Source organism: Prionailurus bengalensis, chromosome C1 (genome assembly GCF_016509475.1).
Source record: "Prionailurus bengalensis isolate Pbe53 chromosome C1, Fcat_Pben_1.1_paternal_pri, whole genome shotgun sequence".
Classification (NCBI taxonomy): Eukaryota; Metazoa; Chordata; class Mammalia; order Carnivora; family Felidae; genus Prionailurus; species Prionailurus bengalensis.
In genome coordinates, this window is record NC_057345.1 from 143,897,001 (window position 1) to 143,917,331 (window position 20,331).

Sequence of the window (20,331 nt, forward strand, 5' to 3'; positions counted from 1 at the left end):
GCTGTCAGCACAGGGCCCGATGCGGGGCTCGAACTCACAGACCGCGAGATCATGACCTGAGCCGAAGTCGGACGTCCAACCGACTGAGCCACCCAGGCGCCCCTGACATCTATTTAATAGTTAACATTAAGTCCCTCTTGTGGCTAAGACCAAATTCCTAGCATATTGTAGTATCAAGGGCTATTCTTGTTTTTGAGCCGCTCATTTAGTTCTGTTTTATGATTGAGATGTTTCTAGCTTCTGAACATTTCTGGAGATGACTGACATAATAAATTCAATCAAGGATGAAGCCAATTCATTTGAAGAGTATCATTCTGCAGAGTGATGAAGTGAGACTCTGCCATCATAATTTCATGATACAGAACATTAGAAAATGGTAAAAATTTCTAAGGGAAATGGTGTGTTGGGTGACCCATTCTCTTAGAAAGGCACAAATTGAAAACAACTCACTCAGTTTCTTCCTTACAGTGAACAATGATTGAAACTGTCAACTTGAACTTTTTTTTAGTGAATGTATGAACCTTGTAATTTGAGGCCACTGTGTATTAAGGATATGATATATTGCTATCTGCAACTGTGTGGGGCAAATCCACAAATATGTTATCCTCTTCTGTGGCAGTTTTCGTAAAATTGTGTGTTGCTTGCTTATATTAATTAAAGAATGATCACTAAGGTAACAAAAGAGAGAAAAATGAAAGCCCAAAATGACTAGAAGGATACAACCAAAATTTTAGATAATTTACCTGGGTTTTGGAATTATAGGTTCTATTTTCTTTCTTTCTTTCTTTCTTTCTTTCTTTCTTTCTTTCTTTCTTTCTCTATACAGTAATGAATGACTGTAACTCTCAATAAGAAAAACTGTGTTTAAGAAAAGCACAAATTTAAGTTTAGGAAATAACACATTGAGCATTAATAAAAATACTATTGAACTTTTACAGTATGCCAAAATTTAATTTTTTAGATGTGTTATTTCACCTAGTATTACCGACTGTCCTACATTCATCAATATAAATATCTTCTCAACCAAAATTCACGACAGTGTATATTAGAATTTTTATGTTATGAGATAGTGTAGGCACAATAGCAAGGCAGAAACAGTATGAATTATTAGGGGGAATTATCATTGTTTAGCTAACTTATTAGTCATAAAAATCATTACAGGTCTCCCTAATACCTAGAAGCAGTAATGACAAGGAGACACTGGGACTTCTAAATCTCAAGAAATTGATCTGGGGGGATGTTTCTTAGGCTAATGAAGTCAAACTTTAGCTGGCATCAGAATCAGCTGAAAGACTTGTTAAAACTCATTTATTGGGCTTTACCTGTTCTAGAGTTTCTGATTTGGTAGGTGTGGGAATGGAGCCCACGAATTTGCATTTTTTTTAAGTTCATTTTTATTTATTTTGAAAGAGAGAATGGAGAAGGGACAGAGACAGAGAGAATCCCAAGCAGGCCTGATGTGGGGGCATGAGCCAAAGTCAGACACTTAACTGAGCCACCCAGGCGCCCTGAAGTTGCATTTTTAATAAGTTTCTAGGTGATATTTATGCTGCTGGTTCATGAGAGCCACTGGTTTAATGTTTCCCCAACCAGACTTATCAACAACAAAACCCTGCAGATTTTCTTTTTTTGAACTTAAAAGATTTCAAAATCTGCAGATTTTTTAAATTTACAAGATCCTTATCTACTCAAAGTTAAAGTCACTTAATTGGCTACATACTTTAATGTTTAATATAACATCAGGGCCCGATTTTTCCAGTTTCATGAGCAGTTCTATTTGTAAAGATTGATATTTTGTGACTTTAATTCTTTCTTGGGGCATCTTCAGAGACTAAAGGGAAAATTGAGTTAAATTTTTTGATAGAATAAAGGTTATTTAACCTTGAAGTTACCATATTGGTCTTTTGGATCCTTTTATTAATCTAAGGTACATTATGAAATTTTTGTGATCTTTTCTATATCTCAATTTTGCTCTTTCATTATATTAGGAATAATCTTAATAGCACTTACCAGTTACTTTTTAACTTTGCTAAAAATAAATTATGATGGAATCCTCTAGCCTGCAGACCAATCTGACCTACCTTTTTTTTTGTAAATTAATTTTGTTATAGCCTAGCTTTGTCCTTTCCTTTATATATTGTCTGTGGCTGTTTTCATGTTGCAGTAGCAGAGTTTAGTAGTTGTAACAGACCTTACAGCAAGTAAAACTCAAGATACTATTCTGACCCTTTTCAAAAAAATATAGTATTCTCGTTCAGTTAGTCATTCAACAGAAAGGGCTTCAGGAAAAAATACAAACCGTCCTCTTTGCTAAATGATGTATTTTATTTTTCGTATTTTGTGATATTTGTCTGCCCTTATTTCATAGTGTTTGTAAATGGACAAATGCTGAAGGCAGCTATGTATAAAAAGGTGATTGGAAAGAAATTTTAAAAATTCACTGGGTTGATGATTCAAATTGTTTATAATTCTAAAAATGGAAATGTTTTGCAAATTATGGAGCAAAGTAGATGGTTGGCCTCTCTTTGCCATGTGTTTTGTGTTTTGGTGATGCACGTGCAAAAAGAAAAAGCAAAACTAATGATAAGTTGAAACCACTTAAAGGTGTATCTGAAGTCTGGAGTCAGTATTTATAAGATAATTATGTTCCAGATTCATGCATGAAATTAGTAATCAGTTACTTGCACTTAAGAGTATATGGCCATTTCGAGGGTGTGTATTTTTAAAACCAAGGAAATTCAGTATGAAACTTTGGATTTGTTGTATTTATATTTTATTAAAATTTCTAACAAAGTTTTTTCATGGTCTTTTTAGTCCTCTGTAAATTGTTCATCAAATGACTTAAAATAAGGAAAGAAAGAAAAAAAAGATAAGGGAAAGGGTATTTTGGATCTTAGATGATAGTAATAACTATTTTGCCTATTATACTAAAGATTATATGCTTCCAAGAGTAATATAGGCTTAACAAGATATGACGAGTTAGTTATATAAAGATGAGTGGTCAATCCGTGGGGTTGCATTGTACTTTTCCCTCTACTTTTGTGTATGTTTGAAATTGTCCATGATGAAGTTTTCTAAAAGTTTCCCATGTGAATTGGATGATTTAACATGGTTGGAAACTACAGATGTTACTTATTTTTCAAGTTTTTGTCACTTCATCCTTCAGAATGTTTCCTTCCACTTTCCTTGGCTTTTTCAGCAGGAATGGGAGTGAAATTGCTACATGCTGAGCTGCAGGTGAACAGGCAGTTAGGTAGAGACCTTTATCAGGTGGCACTGGAAGGGGAGGAAAGAATGCTTTCATCTGCTCCTGTATTTGGAAATAATAAGTTTGAAGATCAAAGGCTATCTAGCTTTCTGTCTTAACATGCAGAGACACACGTTGGTTAAGGGATTTGAAGACCTGAGCTATCGGTAGACTGTGTTGAATTTTAGAGAAAATACTAAATTATTTAAAATGTTTTCGCCCTCCTAAGTTAGAAAACTATGGAATCTGATAAAGTTGCAAAACTTTGCTTAACATTTAAAAATAGTTGATTAATTTTAGGCATGAGTACATCTAAGGTTTTATTAGTAACCAGCTATAGTTTTTACAACTTTTAAAATTACCTAAATACTAATTTTAATTTTTAATTTCATAAGTTATAGAAATAATATAGTCTTACTTGGAAAGAAATTCCAACAATTAAAGCAAAGATTCCCACTAATGTACTTGTATATTTTTTCAGATTTTTCTATTCATTTATATGTATAGGATCATTCAAAATGTGGTTTTGTCATTGTCATAGAAAGAACATAATTGCAATCATGCAGCTTTATTAAAATGTCTTGGAGATTAATCTGTATCTTTATATATAGTTCTACCTCATTCTTTTTTGTTACTGCACTGTAGTATTTCATAATATACAATTTTATCTAAAATTTTCAAATTGTCGGAAGCTCTGAAATAGGACTTGGACATTATCAGCATGCTGTGACATTTATTCATTGTTTGCTTATGGCACAAATAAGTTTTTATGAAGAATGTATTTGCATAACAGTGTTTTAATAAATTTTTCCCAGTATCGGATCACGGGAGGTGTTTTGTTTGTTTTTCTAGTTGTTTCTGTTTACATTATAATGTGCAAACTATTGCCTTCACATATCTGATTTCATAAAGCTTCTGAAAGTCACCTCATCCCTGTAAGCCTGAAAGTGCTAAATAAAATATTTAAAACATACAATAATCTTTCTTTGTTGGCAGCTTTTATAGAAATACAGAACTGCCAGCATATTTTTAGAGTAGTAACTGCACTTTGACGCCAAAATCATTTATTTTAAAATGTGAGCCAAAACAAAATATACCATGAGATAAGTGAATATAAAACTCCAGCAAAAAGATGGGGATAGGAATTTTCCACCTACCCCCATCTTTGCTTTAGGTAAAAACATTGAAGCTCAGACGTTTCAATTGGTGGAAAGATGAATTTCCATCAACTGATGAAAATTGAACTATAGATGAGAACAAAGGATGTATGTATTTATTTAAAGGCCTATATCCTTTCATACACCAGTTCTTTGGAAATTTGTTACAGATATCCTTGTATAACTGTATAGTTTAAGGATATTACTTGCAACATAGTTTTTAATAGTGGAATAATAAAAATATATAATAGAACTGTAGCTATGTGTACTGATATGAAAGGTCTCCAACATTGTTATGTGAGAAAAGCAAAGTGCAGGACAGCTTTTCTGGTGAGAATCCTATTTGTGGAAAATGGAATCTACATGTATTGTATATTGTACATAACTAGCTCCATATATATATTTACATTACCTAGAAAACTATAACTTAGAAAAGATCCACAACTTAGCTGATTGCTTTTAGGAGTGGAATTGGTGAATTGAGGTAGGAAGACTCTAACTTAGTTTTTATATGCTTTTGTACTTTTTAAAAATTATGTTAACTTTTGGTAAAATGGGTTTCCGTAATGTTAGTTGTCAAGTTTTTAGCATGAGGGGTTCTGGAGGAAGGGACTTGCTGCAGATTTAGTTGTGTAGTTACCAACTTGTGTGGATTTTCTGCTTGTTCATAAACAAATTGAGTCATTTTCTGAAGTATAAGCACTTGTAGACCATAATATTGCAATGTACTTTTTTAGGCATGTCATTATGAATTGGCTTTTGTCAGTGATGTAACTCTTGATTCGTTCAAAGTGAATATAAAGTAAAACTAAGCAAGGTGAGGTAAGCACTTAGGTTGTAGAATAGTGGTCAGTTTTGAAAACTGAAGAATATTCTTATATTAATTTTGACGAGTGTTCTATTTCACTTGAGTGAAAAGGCTTGATGGGCTTTAGAGAGCCTCACATTTTATTTTTTACCTGTTATTTTGTGTCTTTCTCACATTTTTTAGATATTTAGAAGTTTCCATTATTCTACAACAGGCCCCAGATAGTTGAATTTTCATAATTACTGTCTTTGTTCTGCAGACTTTATGTATTATAAGATGTTAAACTTAGCGTAAACCTGTCAGTTGTTTTATCCCCTTTAGCAGTATTCGTCTAAATAATAACAAATAATAGCTATTTGGCAGAATAACCATCCTTAAGTTGTAGCTGTGTGTACAGCTATAAGTAATCTTATAATTTTTATTTTGGTCTTCTATCTCACTGGGTTGGCAGGAAGATTGTACCTCAGTCTTTGCTAAGGTTCTGTCTACCCAGTCCTAGGTTCAGTTAAGGTTCTAAAGTCTGACACTGTGCCAGGACATTGGGGTGGGATGCAATCTAGTCCTCAAAGCATTTGCTCAAATGAGTTACTGCGGAAGCATCTTGCTTTCTGGTCAGGATGGCCTTTCAGATGTAGCACTTTTTTTTTTTTTTAAATCTTTTTATTTATTTTTGAGAGAGAGAGTGAGTGTGAGTGGAGGAGGAACAGAGAGAGAGGGAGACACAGAATCTGAAGCAGGCTCCAGGCTGTGTTCTGTCAGCACAGAGCCCAACACCGGGCTCTAACTCGGAAACCTCCAGTTCATGACCTGAGCCGAAGTCGGACAATTAACCAACTGAGCCACCCAGGTGCTCCTCAGATGTAGCACTTTTGTAGCCACATGACCATCTGCTGTTTCTGTGCCCCACTTAGGAGAGAGACATCTGCAGGCTTGGCTCTGGATCCATCTGCCAAGCTGCTGTATATAGCTACAATCCCTCTGTGGTGGTGTGTGGCCTCCTCTCCTGGCTCTGCCAGGAAGTGCCAGCAGTACTATCCCCTGTCCGTACACGCACACACACCACTTTCTTCAAACCAGGAGAGTCTTCCTCACCTGTGCATAAAGCCCTCACTCTCTTTCTCCCCGTTCTACACAAAGGTTTTGTCTATACCCGATCAACTCATCTTTGCTGTCTATTCAAGACATTTTGTGTTTGTCTACCCTCTTGCTTATATTTATCCTCCTAGTTCCCTGAATCATTTTGCAACATAAAAACCAAAGAGACATTGAGGCTGTTTCTCTTTGTCACATCTTTCTGTGGCAGTGAACACACAGTTTCTTATCTCCTTAAAAGGGGGTAAAGGAAAGGGAACTAGTGAGAAAAGATTAAGGTTAATCTTTCAAAAATACTTTGCCACAGTATTTCTTAATACTTCATTTCTCTGAGTTTGTCTTTTGGCAGTTTTATCGGACTGTTACCGGACTTCGTATGGTTTATAAACAGTCCAGTGCACGTATTTCTTAACCGCTTCTTGCCAGAAGGCATCTTAGTTATGCATTTTGTGCAGCCAGGAAATAGGTAGTTCATATATCATTCTCAACCATAGTCTTCACAGCCTTTCCTCCCTCCCTATACTACCTCAGTAGGTACAGCCCGGGACACACAATCAGTAGTGGTAGCTTAATAAACTCTCTTAAGGAGGCAGTTTGAGTATGTATCTAAAAACCTTCAAATTGATTTATTCCCTCTACTGTTGCTTTGTTCATTCCCCCCATTCTTCCATTTCTCAACCTTTTCCCCCTTCCTTGAGTCGAAGATAATACCATGCTTTTGACTTAAGAATTCTCTGAGAAAATCTTCCAGTCTTCCCCTCTGAAAATAAAATTTAGGATCCCAACTCATTTGTAAATTGTGAGTTAACTTTTGTCCATATACTGAGAAAATTGAATCAGCTTAGGTTAATAATGTTTATAGGAAAGGTATAAAGAGTATACACTGTAAAATTCTTATGTCAAAAGTGCATAGTATGGAAAAAAAGGAAACATTGTAGGTAATAAAAGATAGCAAGCTGTGATTCATAGAGTTAAATGAAAAATGTCAAGACATTTTAATAGTGAAGTATTTTAACTATTCCTATAGTCCAATTTTGTAAAACTGAAGATATATTAAGTTGAATTTGTACTCTTTTCCACATATTAAATGATAATTGAAATATCAAACTATTAAATTATTTGCATTTCTAATTATTTTATATTTTATTCAATTATAATTTAAATATTGAATGATATGACTTCTAATTGTGCTTTAGTATTTTACACTTTACATGGTTTAGCTTGTACTAAGCTCAAATCTCTTGTATCACCTACATGCAATTCAGAAGTTCAGAAATACACATGATCTTCTGAACATGAAGGTACTGGTTTAATTTAAATTGCTTTGCTGTTAATAATTAAAGTTTTCTTCCTCTTTTCCCATTAAGGATTCTGGACTCTACTTATAATCTCTCTATCTGCCGGATTCTCCTGTTGTAGCTTTTCTTGGACAGTGACTTATTTTGACTCTTTTGAGCCAGGAATGTTTCCTCCTACTCCTCTTTCACCTGCCAGGTTCAAGTAAGTATTCCTGTTTCTTTTTTAACCCATTCCAACTCTGTTGAAATGCTAAAATATATAGAAACAAGAGGCTGCTTATTTGTAAGATAACATGTTGAGTTCCCAGTCTCTATAAAATATAAATGACTTTAAAGTTTCCAGATTGGCTCAGCCTTTAGATAAATGGAGACTCTTTTAAACTCCTTACCTAGATAATGCAGTGTTTTTTTAAAAAAATGAAATTCAAGAGTTGATCTATGAAGTAAGAAATTTTGATGGATGTTTGTCCTCTCGGGCTAGAATTTCATTTAAACAGTTTGTGAAAGCTAAATTTATATCAGCATAGTGAGAGTTTTACTAGATGTATCTATAAATGGTCAGATTTATATCAACTTAAGTTGGATTGGACTTTTCCCCAGATTTCAGTTTTCTGTAATAATTACCAAGCATTTATGGCACCCAATTTAAATGTCTAGATCAGATTAAGTGCATTTCATAGTGGAACAATATTAGATTTCTTTGGTCTGTGTTTTCTATAGTTCAAAGACTTTCACAAAATTCAGTTCTAACCTAGTTTTAATCTAGTTGGTTTATGTCAAGAAAGCTCGGGTATTAAATACTATAAATTTCCAAATATGAGTTTCTAAGACGTCTAGTGTATTCTACAAACTGAGGGGTTGGGGAAAAGGTGAAGAGTAGAAAATAAACTCTGGTTTAAAATTCATGTGTTATCAGAGTATTATGGTTGTTATTGTTGCTATTATAACTACCAGCACCAGTTTACTTTATGGACAGTTTGTAGAGATCAAATAAAATGTATTTGAGAGACTCTGTAAATAGGAAGTTTTATACTAATGATATTTATTTATTAAATGCTTATTTTAGAGAGAGAGAGACTGAGAGAACGTGAGTGGGGGAGGGACAGAGAGAGAAGGGGACAGAGGATCCAAGCTCTGTGCTGAGAGCACACAGCCCAGCATGGGGCTCAGACTCACCCACCATAAGATCATGACCTGAGCTGAAGTCAGATGCTTAACTGACTAAGCTTCCTGCCCCTACTAATGATATTTATTAGTAATTGTTATTACCAGCTTTCTTTATTAGTAAGCTCATATTTTTCTGTCTTATAAATCTGTCTTTAAAACTTGTGGCTTTACTTCAGATGAAATTTGTTTGTGTATCTTAAATGTCTTAATAAATCCCTATCTGTACATGAAACATAAATCATACTTGGCAATACATTTTGTATGTGTGTGTTCAAAGTGGATAATGAGTAATAATTAAATTGAGTAAGTTGTTCCTAATAGTGCAATGCCATCCCATAGTTTACGTGACTACCATTCATTTGCAAAGTTTATTTTCCTGTGTGATACTGTGTTCAATTCAAATTCATATTCTTGATGCTTGATGACATTAGTTACTTGGTAATAAGAGGTATGCATCTAATGTCAATAATATAATGAGACTCCTTTTATAAGCCACCAAAAAACCATCTTATTTTTGCCTTTTATTTCTTTATATCACACTTCCCTCTGGATTTTCAGCCTTATATTTGTAGCTATTTAGTAGATCTTGCAGCCTGGATATCAGAAAACACCTTGCACTTAAAATTACTTATACTCTAGCTTGTCTTAAAGACATCACTCTCCATCCAGTTATCAAGGCTTGAAACCCGTATTCACTGTATTTATCCTTTGCCAAGTCTAGCCATTCCTGTTTTTTGAAATGTTACTGGAATACTTTGTCTTTGCACCCTCAGTGTTTTTGCCCTTTTTAAGGCCTTAGCCTGTGCACTTCACTCCTTAGTCTCCTCTACTCCAAGCTTTCACTCTTCATATTCATCCTGTATTTTGTTACCTCTGTAAAAACAGATCTCTGTCGCAGCTCTTCCCTTGCTTTAAAGTCTTCAGTGACTTTCCCATTGCCTTCAAAATGATGTCCAACTCCCAAGTACAGCATAACAGTCTGTCCTCAAATGATCCTTCCTTACTTTTCCAACTTTATCTTCAGCTATTTCTCCAGTGCACCCTTTTCTATAGCCATATATCAGATTACCCTGGCATTCCCTGAATAAACTGTACTTTTGAGATGCCATGACTTTACTCTTACTGATTTCTCTTCCTGAAATACTATTTTCCCTCACAGATTCTCTTTTACCCATACAAGAATTCACAGGCCTCATAGATGATAGAAGCTTTTGGAGTTACAGAAAAGCATTTCAGTGTTCTCTGAAATACCTGGGATGCTCAGAGCATTTAGTTTCTTAAAAAGTATCTTTGCTTTTTTTATTAAACTAGAACCAGTAACAATGGACCTCAGTTTTCAGTGTTACTAGTCATTCAATTTTAATATGAGATAGTGCCAGATTAGAGACTTAGATGGTATGTTTGTTAACACAGTCCTAAAAACCACAGTTTTGAAATATACATTGTATGTACATATGTATATATTTAAATTCCTTTCCACATGTATGTTAGGTAATTTTATATATGCTAAATCAGCTATTAAATATATCAAGACCATGACTGAAAATGTAATTTAATATTATCATGTGTTGATACAGATAAGGCATATAATAAATTTAGTGATAGGGGATTGCATATTAACAAACCACATACCAAAAAACGCGTATAATTCAATGATAATTGGTGAAATGGGGTTTTATAGTGAAAACCCTGCCCTCTAGTGCTTGTGGAAAATAATGCAATTACTGTGCTTCAGAAATGTCAGAATAAGTTTATTCTCTGTGTCACCAGTAGAGTGAGAACTTGTACAGGGAAACAACTTTTCTCCTTTGAGAAAGTTTAAATCTTCAGACTCTGTTTTCTTAGAAATCAGGTTAATGTATTTCATTAATTTGCAATATCACACTTTTATACAAATATCTTTGTAACAGGCTCTGTATTCTTTTATAACTTAAGCAATGATGTTAATATAAATATTTTTCCTGATTATATGAAAGCACAAGTCCTTAGTTGAAAATTCAAAGACAAAGGCCCCCCAGAGACCCTGCCTCCTAATTCCATCACATTGGGGACTAAAGTTTGTAACATAAATGGAGAAGAGAATGTGGATGGGGGTACAAACATAGTCCATAGCACATATAATTTAGAAATTTTCACTTTTACATAAGCACAAGACCTTTAGGAAATAAAAGATAAAGAATTTTGCGAGGGATATTTTTAGACAGGTATTTAATAGACTTCAAAAGGCATATTTTAAAATAATGCCTTTATTTATTTTTTTAAGCTTATTTTCAGAGAGAGAGGGGGAGAGAGAATCCCAAGCAGGCTCCGAGCCATGAGTGCAGAGCCTGATGCGAGGCTCAGTCCCATAAACTGTGAGATCGTGACCTAAGCCAAAATCAAGAATTGGATGCTTAACTGACTGAGCCACCCAGGCGTCGCTCAAAAGGCATATTTTGAGGGGTGCCTGGGTGGCTCAGTCCATTGAGCGCCCAACTTCAGCTCAGGTCATGATCTCACGGTTCGTGGGTTCAAGCCCGCGTCAGGCTCTGTGCTGACAGCTCAGAGCCTGGAGCCTGCTTTGGATGCTGTGTCTTGCTCTCCCTCTGCCTCTCCCCCACTCATGCTCGTTCTCTCTGTCTCTCAAAAATGAATAAATGTTAAAAAAAATTTATTTTGAAGGCATATTTTGAAGAAAGATTGTTATACTGACTTTGCAAACTTTGCTGAGTTAAAAGGTATACTGCAATGTTACACACACAGAGTTGTTTATTAGAAAACAATCATTTTCTTTGTGTATTTGGATCAATTATACTTTTAAATTATTTTCTTCTGAAAATATGTTACTATGTTAAATAATGAGGCAGTAAGTTTAGATTCTTTGAAGTATCTATAGAGGCTTTCCCCACTTCTTGCTACTTTATAATTAATTTTTACTGTTCTATGCTACTTAATCAACATCTCCAGTTCACTTCACATTAGTTTTCATCATTCATTCATTCATTCAGTTTGCTCAGTGGTTTCCAACCAGGCAAATATGACAGTGTGTATGTAAACAGTATTTCATATGTGATTATCCAATTTAATTACAGTTTGTAGGAGTTAATGCATCTAGGTATGTGACCTACTCATGCAAAGATACTGCATTTGAGTTCTCCTGATTGGAAAGGAAGTTAGATATGGATAGATGTGCCTTAAAGCTGCAATTTTCCTAACAGTGAATGAATGTTCTAGGATTGCTAGGGAAATAATAAAGATTATGAGGGAACCAAGTCCCTGCTAAGCCACCCTTAGTTATTATCATTAGTTCAGGCACTTCATTTTTTAACAGATGAAGAAATTGAGGCCTGGGGAATTTAAGCAAATTGCACAAAGTCAAATAATTTGCATGTAACATAGCTAACGCCTGACTCTATGTTTAGTGTTTTTTGCCATACTAGCTAAGCCTACCTACTTTGAATTATGAAATGAATCAAAAGGAAGTAGTTCACTAATTGAAACAGCTTCATCTTATTGACAGTTGAAGCACTCATTGGAGCTTTTGGTTTGTGGCATTTTTGCCCATGTGATACAGCCAAATCCAATCAAAACCTGTTCTTAACTTCTCACTGTCTTTGTTCTCCATTGTTTTTTTCTTTAGTGACCAGTGTTCTCCACTTTAGACTACTCTGCACATTTCACATTACCTGTGCCCCATCTAGTGGTGCAATGATGTAGCTGCAGGTTTATAGTTATTCAGCATGCTAAAAATAAAAACCATTTAATTAATTGTTGGGGCACCTGGGTAGCTCAGTTGAGCGTCAGACTTTGGCTCAGGTCATAACCTCGTGGTTCATGAGAGTTTGAGCCTCACATTGGGCTCTGGGATGACAGCTCAGAGCATGGAGCCTGCATCGGATTCTATGTCTCCCTTTCTCTCTGCCCCTTTCCAGGTCACGCTCCGTGTGTGTGTGTGTGTGTGTGTGTGTGTGTGTGTCTCTCTCAAAAATAAATAAACATAAAAAAAAGTTAAAAATAAAACATTTAATTATTAAAATGTCCCACCTAGGATAGTGTTACTAGATAGTCTAGAAATAAATTTAGAGGAAAAATGATAATGTAAGTGATGGATTTAACAAACAACACAGTGTAGAAAGCTCATTGGTTTTGTAATTATGAAATAAAATATTTAATAACAGTAATATGAAAAATAGTGAAAAAAGTCATTAAATTTGTCCTACAGTAATTTAGTTAAGAGTCAGGGGTCAAGGGCCAACATTCTTTTTTTTTTTTTAACTTTATTTATTTTAAGAGAGCCTGAGTGCTAGTGGGGGAGGGGCAGAGAGAGAGAGGGAGAGAGAATTCCAAGCCAGCTATGCACTATCAGCATGAAGCCCAGTGTGTGGCTTGAACCCATGAACTGCAAGATCATGACCTGAGCCAAAACCAAGAACCAGATGTTTAACCATCTGAACCACCCAGGTACCACTGAAAGGCCAACATTCTTTTTTTTTTTTTTTTTTCAATGTGTATTTATTTATTTTGAGAGTGAGCACCTGTTGTGTAAGCAGGGGAGGGGCAGAGAAAGAGGGAGAGAGAGAATCCCAAGCAAGCCCTGCACTGTCAGCATGGAATGGGCCAACATTCTTAAGTTAAAAGTGTTATTTCATTGCAGTCAATAGTGTTAATTAACAAAAATCTTATTGTTGGCATGAAAAAATGCACAGATAAAAATTAAAATTTAACAGCATGTGACTGTAACTTACAAGCCAACAAGTTAAACTTTGTAGGGATAGGATTATTATTTTGTGGTAGAAATACCCACAGAGACTTATTTTCAAGGAGAAAAAAAATCAATACGTATGTGTAAAGTTATTAAGGATGGGCTAACTGTGTTATAGAAATCAAATATTACTGGAAATTTCTAACCTCATTATGGTCAAAGGTAGTATGAAGTAAGATTTCTGGTGAATTGGCTAGCTGAGTCCAAAGTCTGGATTATTGAATCTCTTGTTGAGAACCTACTTTTAAATGATTTTTCTTCTTGTTGAGAAATATTGTGTAAATAACATTTTGTGCATTCACAATATTGTAGATTTTGGAGAAAGTATCAGTTATTCATAAATCTATATCATCTTGAATCTTATGAGTGAAGATGAGTCTTTGTAAGGATAGAATGAATTGGTTGTAATTATGGCTTATTTGATGTGGGGTTCATGTGCAAAAAGTAGGGACACTTTGAATTATTGGTATTATGTAATGATTTCTAAGAATGTGCCAGCAAAAAGAGTAGTGTCTTTTCACTAAAGCTGCTTTAAATATCATCTATAGAATTTGGCATTATTTCATAGTTAATATACAAACCAGGGACTATATGTTACCTTCTGGAACTGTTAGTCGTTTTTGTCAAGATGACTGTAAGTTATCCACCTTGTTACATCATTTTCCCATCACAAATGATATTTGGTAAATATCAAGATAGTTTGAAAAATCACATGCTTTTAATTTAATTAAAAATTTATTTGGGGGCACCTGAGTGGCTCAGTCTGTTAAGCATCTGCCTTCGGCTCAGGTCATGATCTCACGGTTGGTGGGTTCGAGCCCCACATCAGACTCTGCTGACAGCTGAGAGCCTGGAGCCTGCTTTGGATTCTGTGTCTCCCTCTCTCCCCGCCCCTCCCCTGCTCACACTCTATGTGTTCTTCTCTCTCTCAAAAATAAACATTAAAAAAATGTTTTAATTAATTTATTTCTACAAAGTCTTTTTTTTTTTTAAGTATATTAACTTACAGTGCTATTTGGAATCTGCAAAGTAAATTAGAAGTAAGAAAAAAAAAGGAACAGTTGGTTTTTGTTTGAATTGCTTTCTGATAAACTGTTTTTGGCCATTCTTTTACCAAAAGAATACATTATCTGTTACTTATTTTCTATGTATGGTGTCCTGGATATAACTAGATGCTGAAATACTTAAATTTTCATTATGTTTGTATATGAGTATGTGTTGTTGTAGATGTGAAGGAGACAATGAGTAAAATATTCCTCCAGGATTGAAATTGCTGTATTATAATATTCTTTCTCTATTCAAAACTAGATTTATTTTTCTGTTATTAAAGAGTTTTCTCTAACTTCTTGTTCTTCTTGTCCTTGGGGACTTTAATTCTTGGGGGTTAAGATGGACAAATAGAACAGTAAAAATCATAATAGAAATGGGATTATGAGTCTTGGGCAGTAGTAGAAGTCTTAGAGGTAAAGAAAAGTGGGTGATTTAGTATTTAAATTAGAAGTTCCTTTTCCAACCACACTTAATTGAGTACAGTAAGTTGACTCTACTCTTCTTTCATACAGATTCTGGAGAGCTTGCTTCTTTGTTGAGTCAGATTCTTTATTGCCTTGGACTAATGAAACATGTCAGATGGCTAATTGCAATAGGAGAGAAAAGCTAGTGACAAAAGAGATAGATCAAGAACTTGGCCTTGATATTTGAATATTATTAAGTTTCATTATCTAGGCACTATTTGGAGTCATCCCTATGGTCACTATTAATGAATATATTGATGGTCCTGCACTGTGGCTTCTTGAGGTGAAAAGTTAAAGTCATGCGTGTCTTATAAAATATATTCCATTACTGTTTTGAATGGATACTTAAATAGACGTAACAAAGTCCATAAGAAATCATATTAACTATTCTTGGTTTCCTTGTAATATAGCAATGAGTATTTGCTTTGTACATGTTTGCTATGGGTTTTGCTTATGGTAATTTACAATGTTTTATGTATGGGCTACTGAAAAGGCAAGTATCCATATGCATAGAACATCACTGATGAGAATTACCTAATACTTGCCAGTTTTGTTCTTGGAACTTTTTATGTGTCAACAGTCTTTGTAAATTATAAGAGGCAGCCTGGTATATGAAAGGGCTTACTGGCAGAAGAACTTTTGAGCAAGTCAGTCAGTGTCTCTAAGCCTTAATTTCCTCCTCTCTAAAATGAGATAAAAACAATCATATCTGTCCTCATAGACAATGAATGTAAGTTTACTGATTAAAGCAACAGATACATTAGGTGAAAAAGCAGTCATGGTGCTTGGTGCATGGTATTTCTTTTCTTAATTGAGATCCTTCAAGCTGAATGTGGACTTGGCCTGCTACCGGCTGCCAATTACATTGTTTTTGGTAATTTTTATTTATTTTGAGATTTTATCTCTTCCATTCTTTTCTTCCCTTTTTATTCTTTTGATATAGGTACTCTTTCTTTCATGAAATAATGCTGATATTAGATGGTAATGGTTTTCTTTTTTTTCCTTATGTTTATTTTTGAGAGAGAGAGCACGTGTACAGAGCGGGAGAAGGGCAGAGAGTGAGGGGGACAGAAGATCTGAAGTGGGCTCTTTTCTGACAGCAGAAAGCCTGATGTGGGGCTCAAACTCACAAACTGTGAGATCATCACCTGAGCCAAAGTCGGTCTCTCAACCAACTGAGCCACCCAGGTGGCCCTAGATGGTAATGGTTTTCAAACACAGTTCTTGGCAAAATAAATTGGCAAAACATGGTGTCATTTACTTCCTTTTTTCAAAAAAAATTTTTGAAACTGACTCATGAAGTCTAAAAGCTTGGGAATCCCGTTATTTTTTATCTTTTGTACTATTTTCCCAGCTTTTTATGGAATATGGACTTTGTTTAATCAAGATAGTGCTTAGCACAGATGGATGTTTGAGGGCATTTTTCTACCTCAACACACTGGTAAATAAAGTTAAAATGTGTGACATTCAATTTGCAGCCAAGTAGACTGCTATATATGTATATAAGTAAAATAAACTGTCGCTTAATATGTACTTCATCCAACCAGATAATACTTGTATTTCCCTTAGACTGATTTTCAAGGAGTTGTAGTACAATTAGAGATTTTAAAATGTATATATATGAAATTCCATTTTAAAGAACTTTTCTCATCTTTAGGATCTTTCAGTGCTCATAGGTCATTACATTAGTTATTATTGCACTGGCAAAGCATAGGATTGGGACTCAACTAAAATTTCCAGTTGGTAAAATTCTAGATAAAAGACTTTACTGTATATATGGAGGCATACTTACTGCAGAATGGAGATCCAGAAAGGATTAAAGACCTCATGCAGACCATCCTTATGCTATAGAAGTGGAAGTAGGACCATAGAAGTTGGTAGTATGGCTAGGAAACTAAAATGCTAAGGAGAATAAAGTCTTTTTAAAAATGAAGAAACCCTAGGGGCACCTTAACAGACTGGGTGGCTCAGTCTGTTAAGCATCTGACTTTGGCTTAGGTCATGATCTCATAGTTTATGTGTTCAAGCCCTGCATCGGGCTCTGTCCTGACAGCTCAGGGCCTGGAGTCTGCTTTGGATTCTGTATCTCCCTCTTTCTGCCCCTTCCCCACGTTCTCTCTCTCTCTCTCTCTCTCTCTCTCTCTCTCAAAAATAAATAAACATGAAAAAAATATTTAAAAATTAAAAAAAAAATGAGGAAACCCTTAAACTTGAAATTCTAAATTCTCTTATAGTTTACTAATGTGTAGATTGATAAATGAGCAAATTTTTCTTTTAAGATGGTAGATATTTTATTAACTGATGCTTATAATGCAAAACATTAGATTAATTACAAGGGTAATGGGGCAATGGAGCAAATGCTCAAAATGTACACCATCAGCTCCTATGTATTTTTAAGAATGATACGTTACGGTTCAACATTAAGTATTTCCTCATTTTTTACATCTTTTAAGTGTTTATCCAGATAATTGTTACCTTAGAATTATCATGAAATCCTGAAGTACATACACAGTCATGTTTCTAATGACTTTATATTTTATTCTGTTATTTTTTTTTAATGTTTATTTATTTATTTTGAGGGAGAGAGAGAATCCCAAGCAGGCTCGGCATCAGAGCAGAGCCCGATGTGGGGCTCAGTATCGTGAACCATGATATCATGACCTGAGCTAAAATCGAGAGTCGGGTGCTTAACAGACTGAGCCACCCAGGTTTCCTTAATGACTTTATATTTTAAAAGCATTTTGTATTTTTCAGTAATTTAGAAAATTATTGGGACAGTGATTATATCTTAAAATTTCTCCTTACTGATTTTTTATTATGATTATAGAATTCTTAAAAACTCATCATAAAACACAGAATTATATAATTTTGAAGGTAAAAGGCTTTCAGAGTCTGATTTTAAATAACCCTGAAATTAACTAGTCTTAACAGGTTAGTTTACCTCCATATTTAAAAAAAAAATCTATACACATGCAAATATTTTCTTTTTTTGCAAAACCATAATCCTACAGCACGTTATTGTTTTTGTTTAATTTTTTTAACGTTTATTCTTTTTTTTTTAAACTGAGTTGAATCCTCAGCAGCTTTTTGTTTTTTTTGTTTTGTTTTTTTAAGTTTATTTATTTTTGAGACAGAGAGAGACAGAGCGTGAATGGGGGAGGGGCAGAGAGAGAGGGAGACACAGAATTAGAAGCAGTCTCCAGCCTCTGAGCCATCAGCCCAGAGCCCGACGTGGGGCCCGAACTCACGGACCGCGAGATCGTGACCTGAGCTGAAGTCGGTCGCTTAACCAACTGAGCCACCCAGGCGCCCCACGTTTATTCATTTTTTGATAGAGGCGTGAGTGGCAGAGGGGCAGAGAGAGAGGGAGACACAGAATCTGAAGCAGGCTCCAGGCTCTGAACTAGCAGCACAGAGCTCGATGCGGGGCTCAAACTCACGGAGTGAGAGATCATGACCTGAGCTGAAGTCGGACACTTAACCGACTGAGCCACCCAGGCACCCCCAGCACATGTTATTTTTATAATTATTTCTGTATTAGTAAAATCTTGTGACTGTATACGAATGTGAATATGTGTGTGTATGCATTTGAAATATATCACTCTACCCAGATATAACTATACTTTAAAATCTGGTAAACTAACTAATAAGATAGTTTTAATTTGTTGGGATGAGCACTTGGGTGTTGTTATGGAAACCAATTTGACAATAAATTATATTTTAAAAAAAAGTTTTAATTTTATTCTTTGATGCTTCATTCCAAAAATATTTTGCCATCTTTTTATACTAATAGGTTATTTTGAATGTATGTATGTGTACACACTTATATACCCAGTGTGTAGCCACTATGCTAGCAAGGTAAATATATAATAGAGAGAAATAAGAGAAATTTTTCTTCCCATGTAGTCTTTTGCTTGATTTCTTGAGCTCCCTGTCATATAATATTTTAAAGAAGTCATAAAATCTATTTAGAACATGATACCATAAACAAGTTTTATAATTATTCGTTCAACTTATTTCTTTAAAATTACAATAAATTTGAACTTTTGGTGTAGAAAGTAATCGGGATAGACTTCTGAAGTGATGGTCTGGTTAGAAATCTCCTTGCTAATTTATAGATTTCCAAATAGAGACCATCAGTATTTACTTTGAAGCTTTTAGAATCACCAGAAGATCTTGCTGAAAATCGAGATTTTGATTCATTATGTCTGGGGTGGGATCTGAAATTCTGAGTTTCTAAGAAATTCACAGGCATTGCTTATATATTGCTGGTCTGTGGACTACACTTTGAATATGGACTAGACTTTTAAGACAAGTCAGCGCACTTTTTCTGTCAGGGGCCGTTTTTAGCTTTGTGGATCATATGGTCTGAAATTAGGTAGTGCTTACAAAAGATTTTTAATTTGGGCATAAAAAATATATATATTAGGTGGGGTAGGCTTGTCTATTCACATAGTTCCATTCTAATTGGTTAGTTTAATAGCCTTAAGGATATGACACCCCTTTCTAAAAATTAGATCTCAATTTTGGAACACAACTACTTCATACCTAATTGATAAACTTATTAACTCTTACTGTATATCTGAGTTTTAATGAATAATGACACTAAAGTAGCAATGAAAGTTCAACTAAAGGCTACCTATTTGAATAAGCAGGAAAGTTTACCATGAGGTTATTTTAAATTATCAAAAAAAAAATAAATAAAATGACTGTAAAGCCCATTGTGTTTATTTCACTTCTCCTTTTATATCGTGAATCCAAAGTGACTTCCTTGCCAAGCCTGGGAAATGTGTTTCGGGGTTAAGAATGGAGTAGGAGACATAATTTAGTGGCAAGGAAAATAATTTTAATTCAGACTTTAAAATAGGAACCCCAAAGTAAATAAATAAAATTTTGTATTTTCAGTTGTTATGAACTGTAGGAAAAACTAGCTTCCTTTTACCAGGTCATGTGTAAAGGAAAAAGTTTGAAGTGCCTGTTCTATAAAATTGCAAAGTTCTAGAGGTCAAAAGATAGCTCAAGTAGGAGAGAGAGCCCGGAGCAAAGCTAGTGAAATGTTAAAATAGCAGAAGACCTCAAATTCATTCTAAAATAGGCCATGGCCTGTGGTGTTCCATATGAAGAGGATAATGAGGCATAGTTGAGTCATCCAAACTAAGATCTGAGTAACTAGAGTTAACAGCCCTCATAGTCTGAACTAGAATCTCAGCTAGCACTATCTATCCATCCATCCATACATCCATTTTCTACCCCCCACCCCTGCCGTGGTTATTCCAAATCTGTATCACATCACACTCTTCAGTGGAT

The 20,331-nt window shown here is 34.8% G+C and overlaps 1 protein-coding gene across 4 annotated transcripts in view; it reads left to right on the forward strand.

Annotated features, from left to right (window-relative positions):
• ARL6IP6 (ADP ribosylation factor like GTPase 6 interacting protein 6) overlaps window positions 1-20,331 on the forward strand; it is a 40,866-nt gene that overhangs the window by 5,820 nt on the left and 14,715 nt on the right. For 3 of the 4 annotated variants that reach the window (XM_043576744.1, XM_043576743.1, XM_043576745.1), the window contains one exon: window positions 7,672-7,804. In XM_043576744.1, coding sequence (XP_043432679.1) covers window positions 7,672-7,804 — 133 coding nt within the window. Of the gene's footprint in view, window positions 1-3,202; window positions 4,070-7,671; window positions 7,805-20,331 lie in introns of those variants that run through there. The other variant, XM_043576746.1, reaches the window with a different exon arrangement.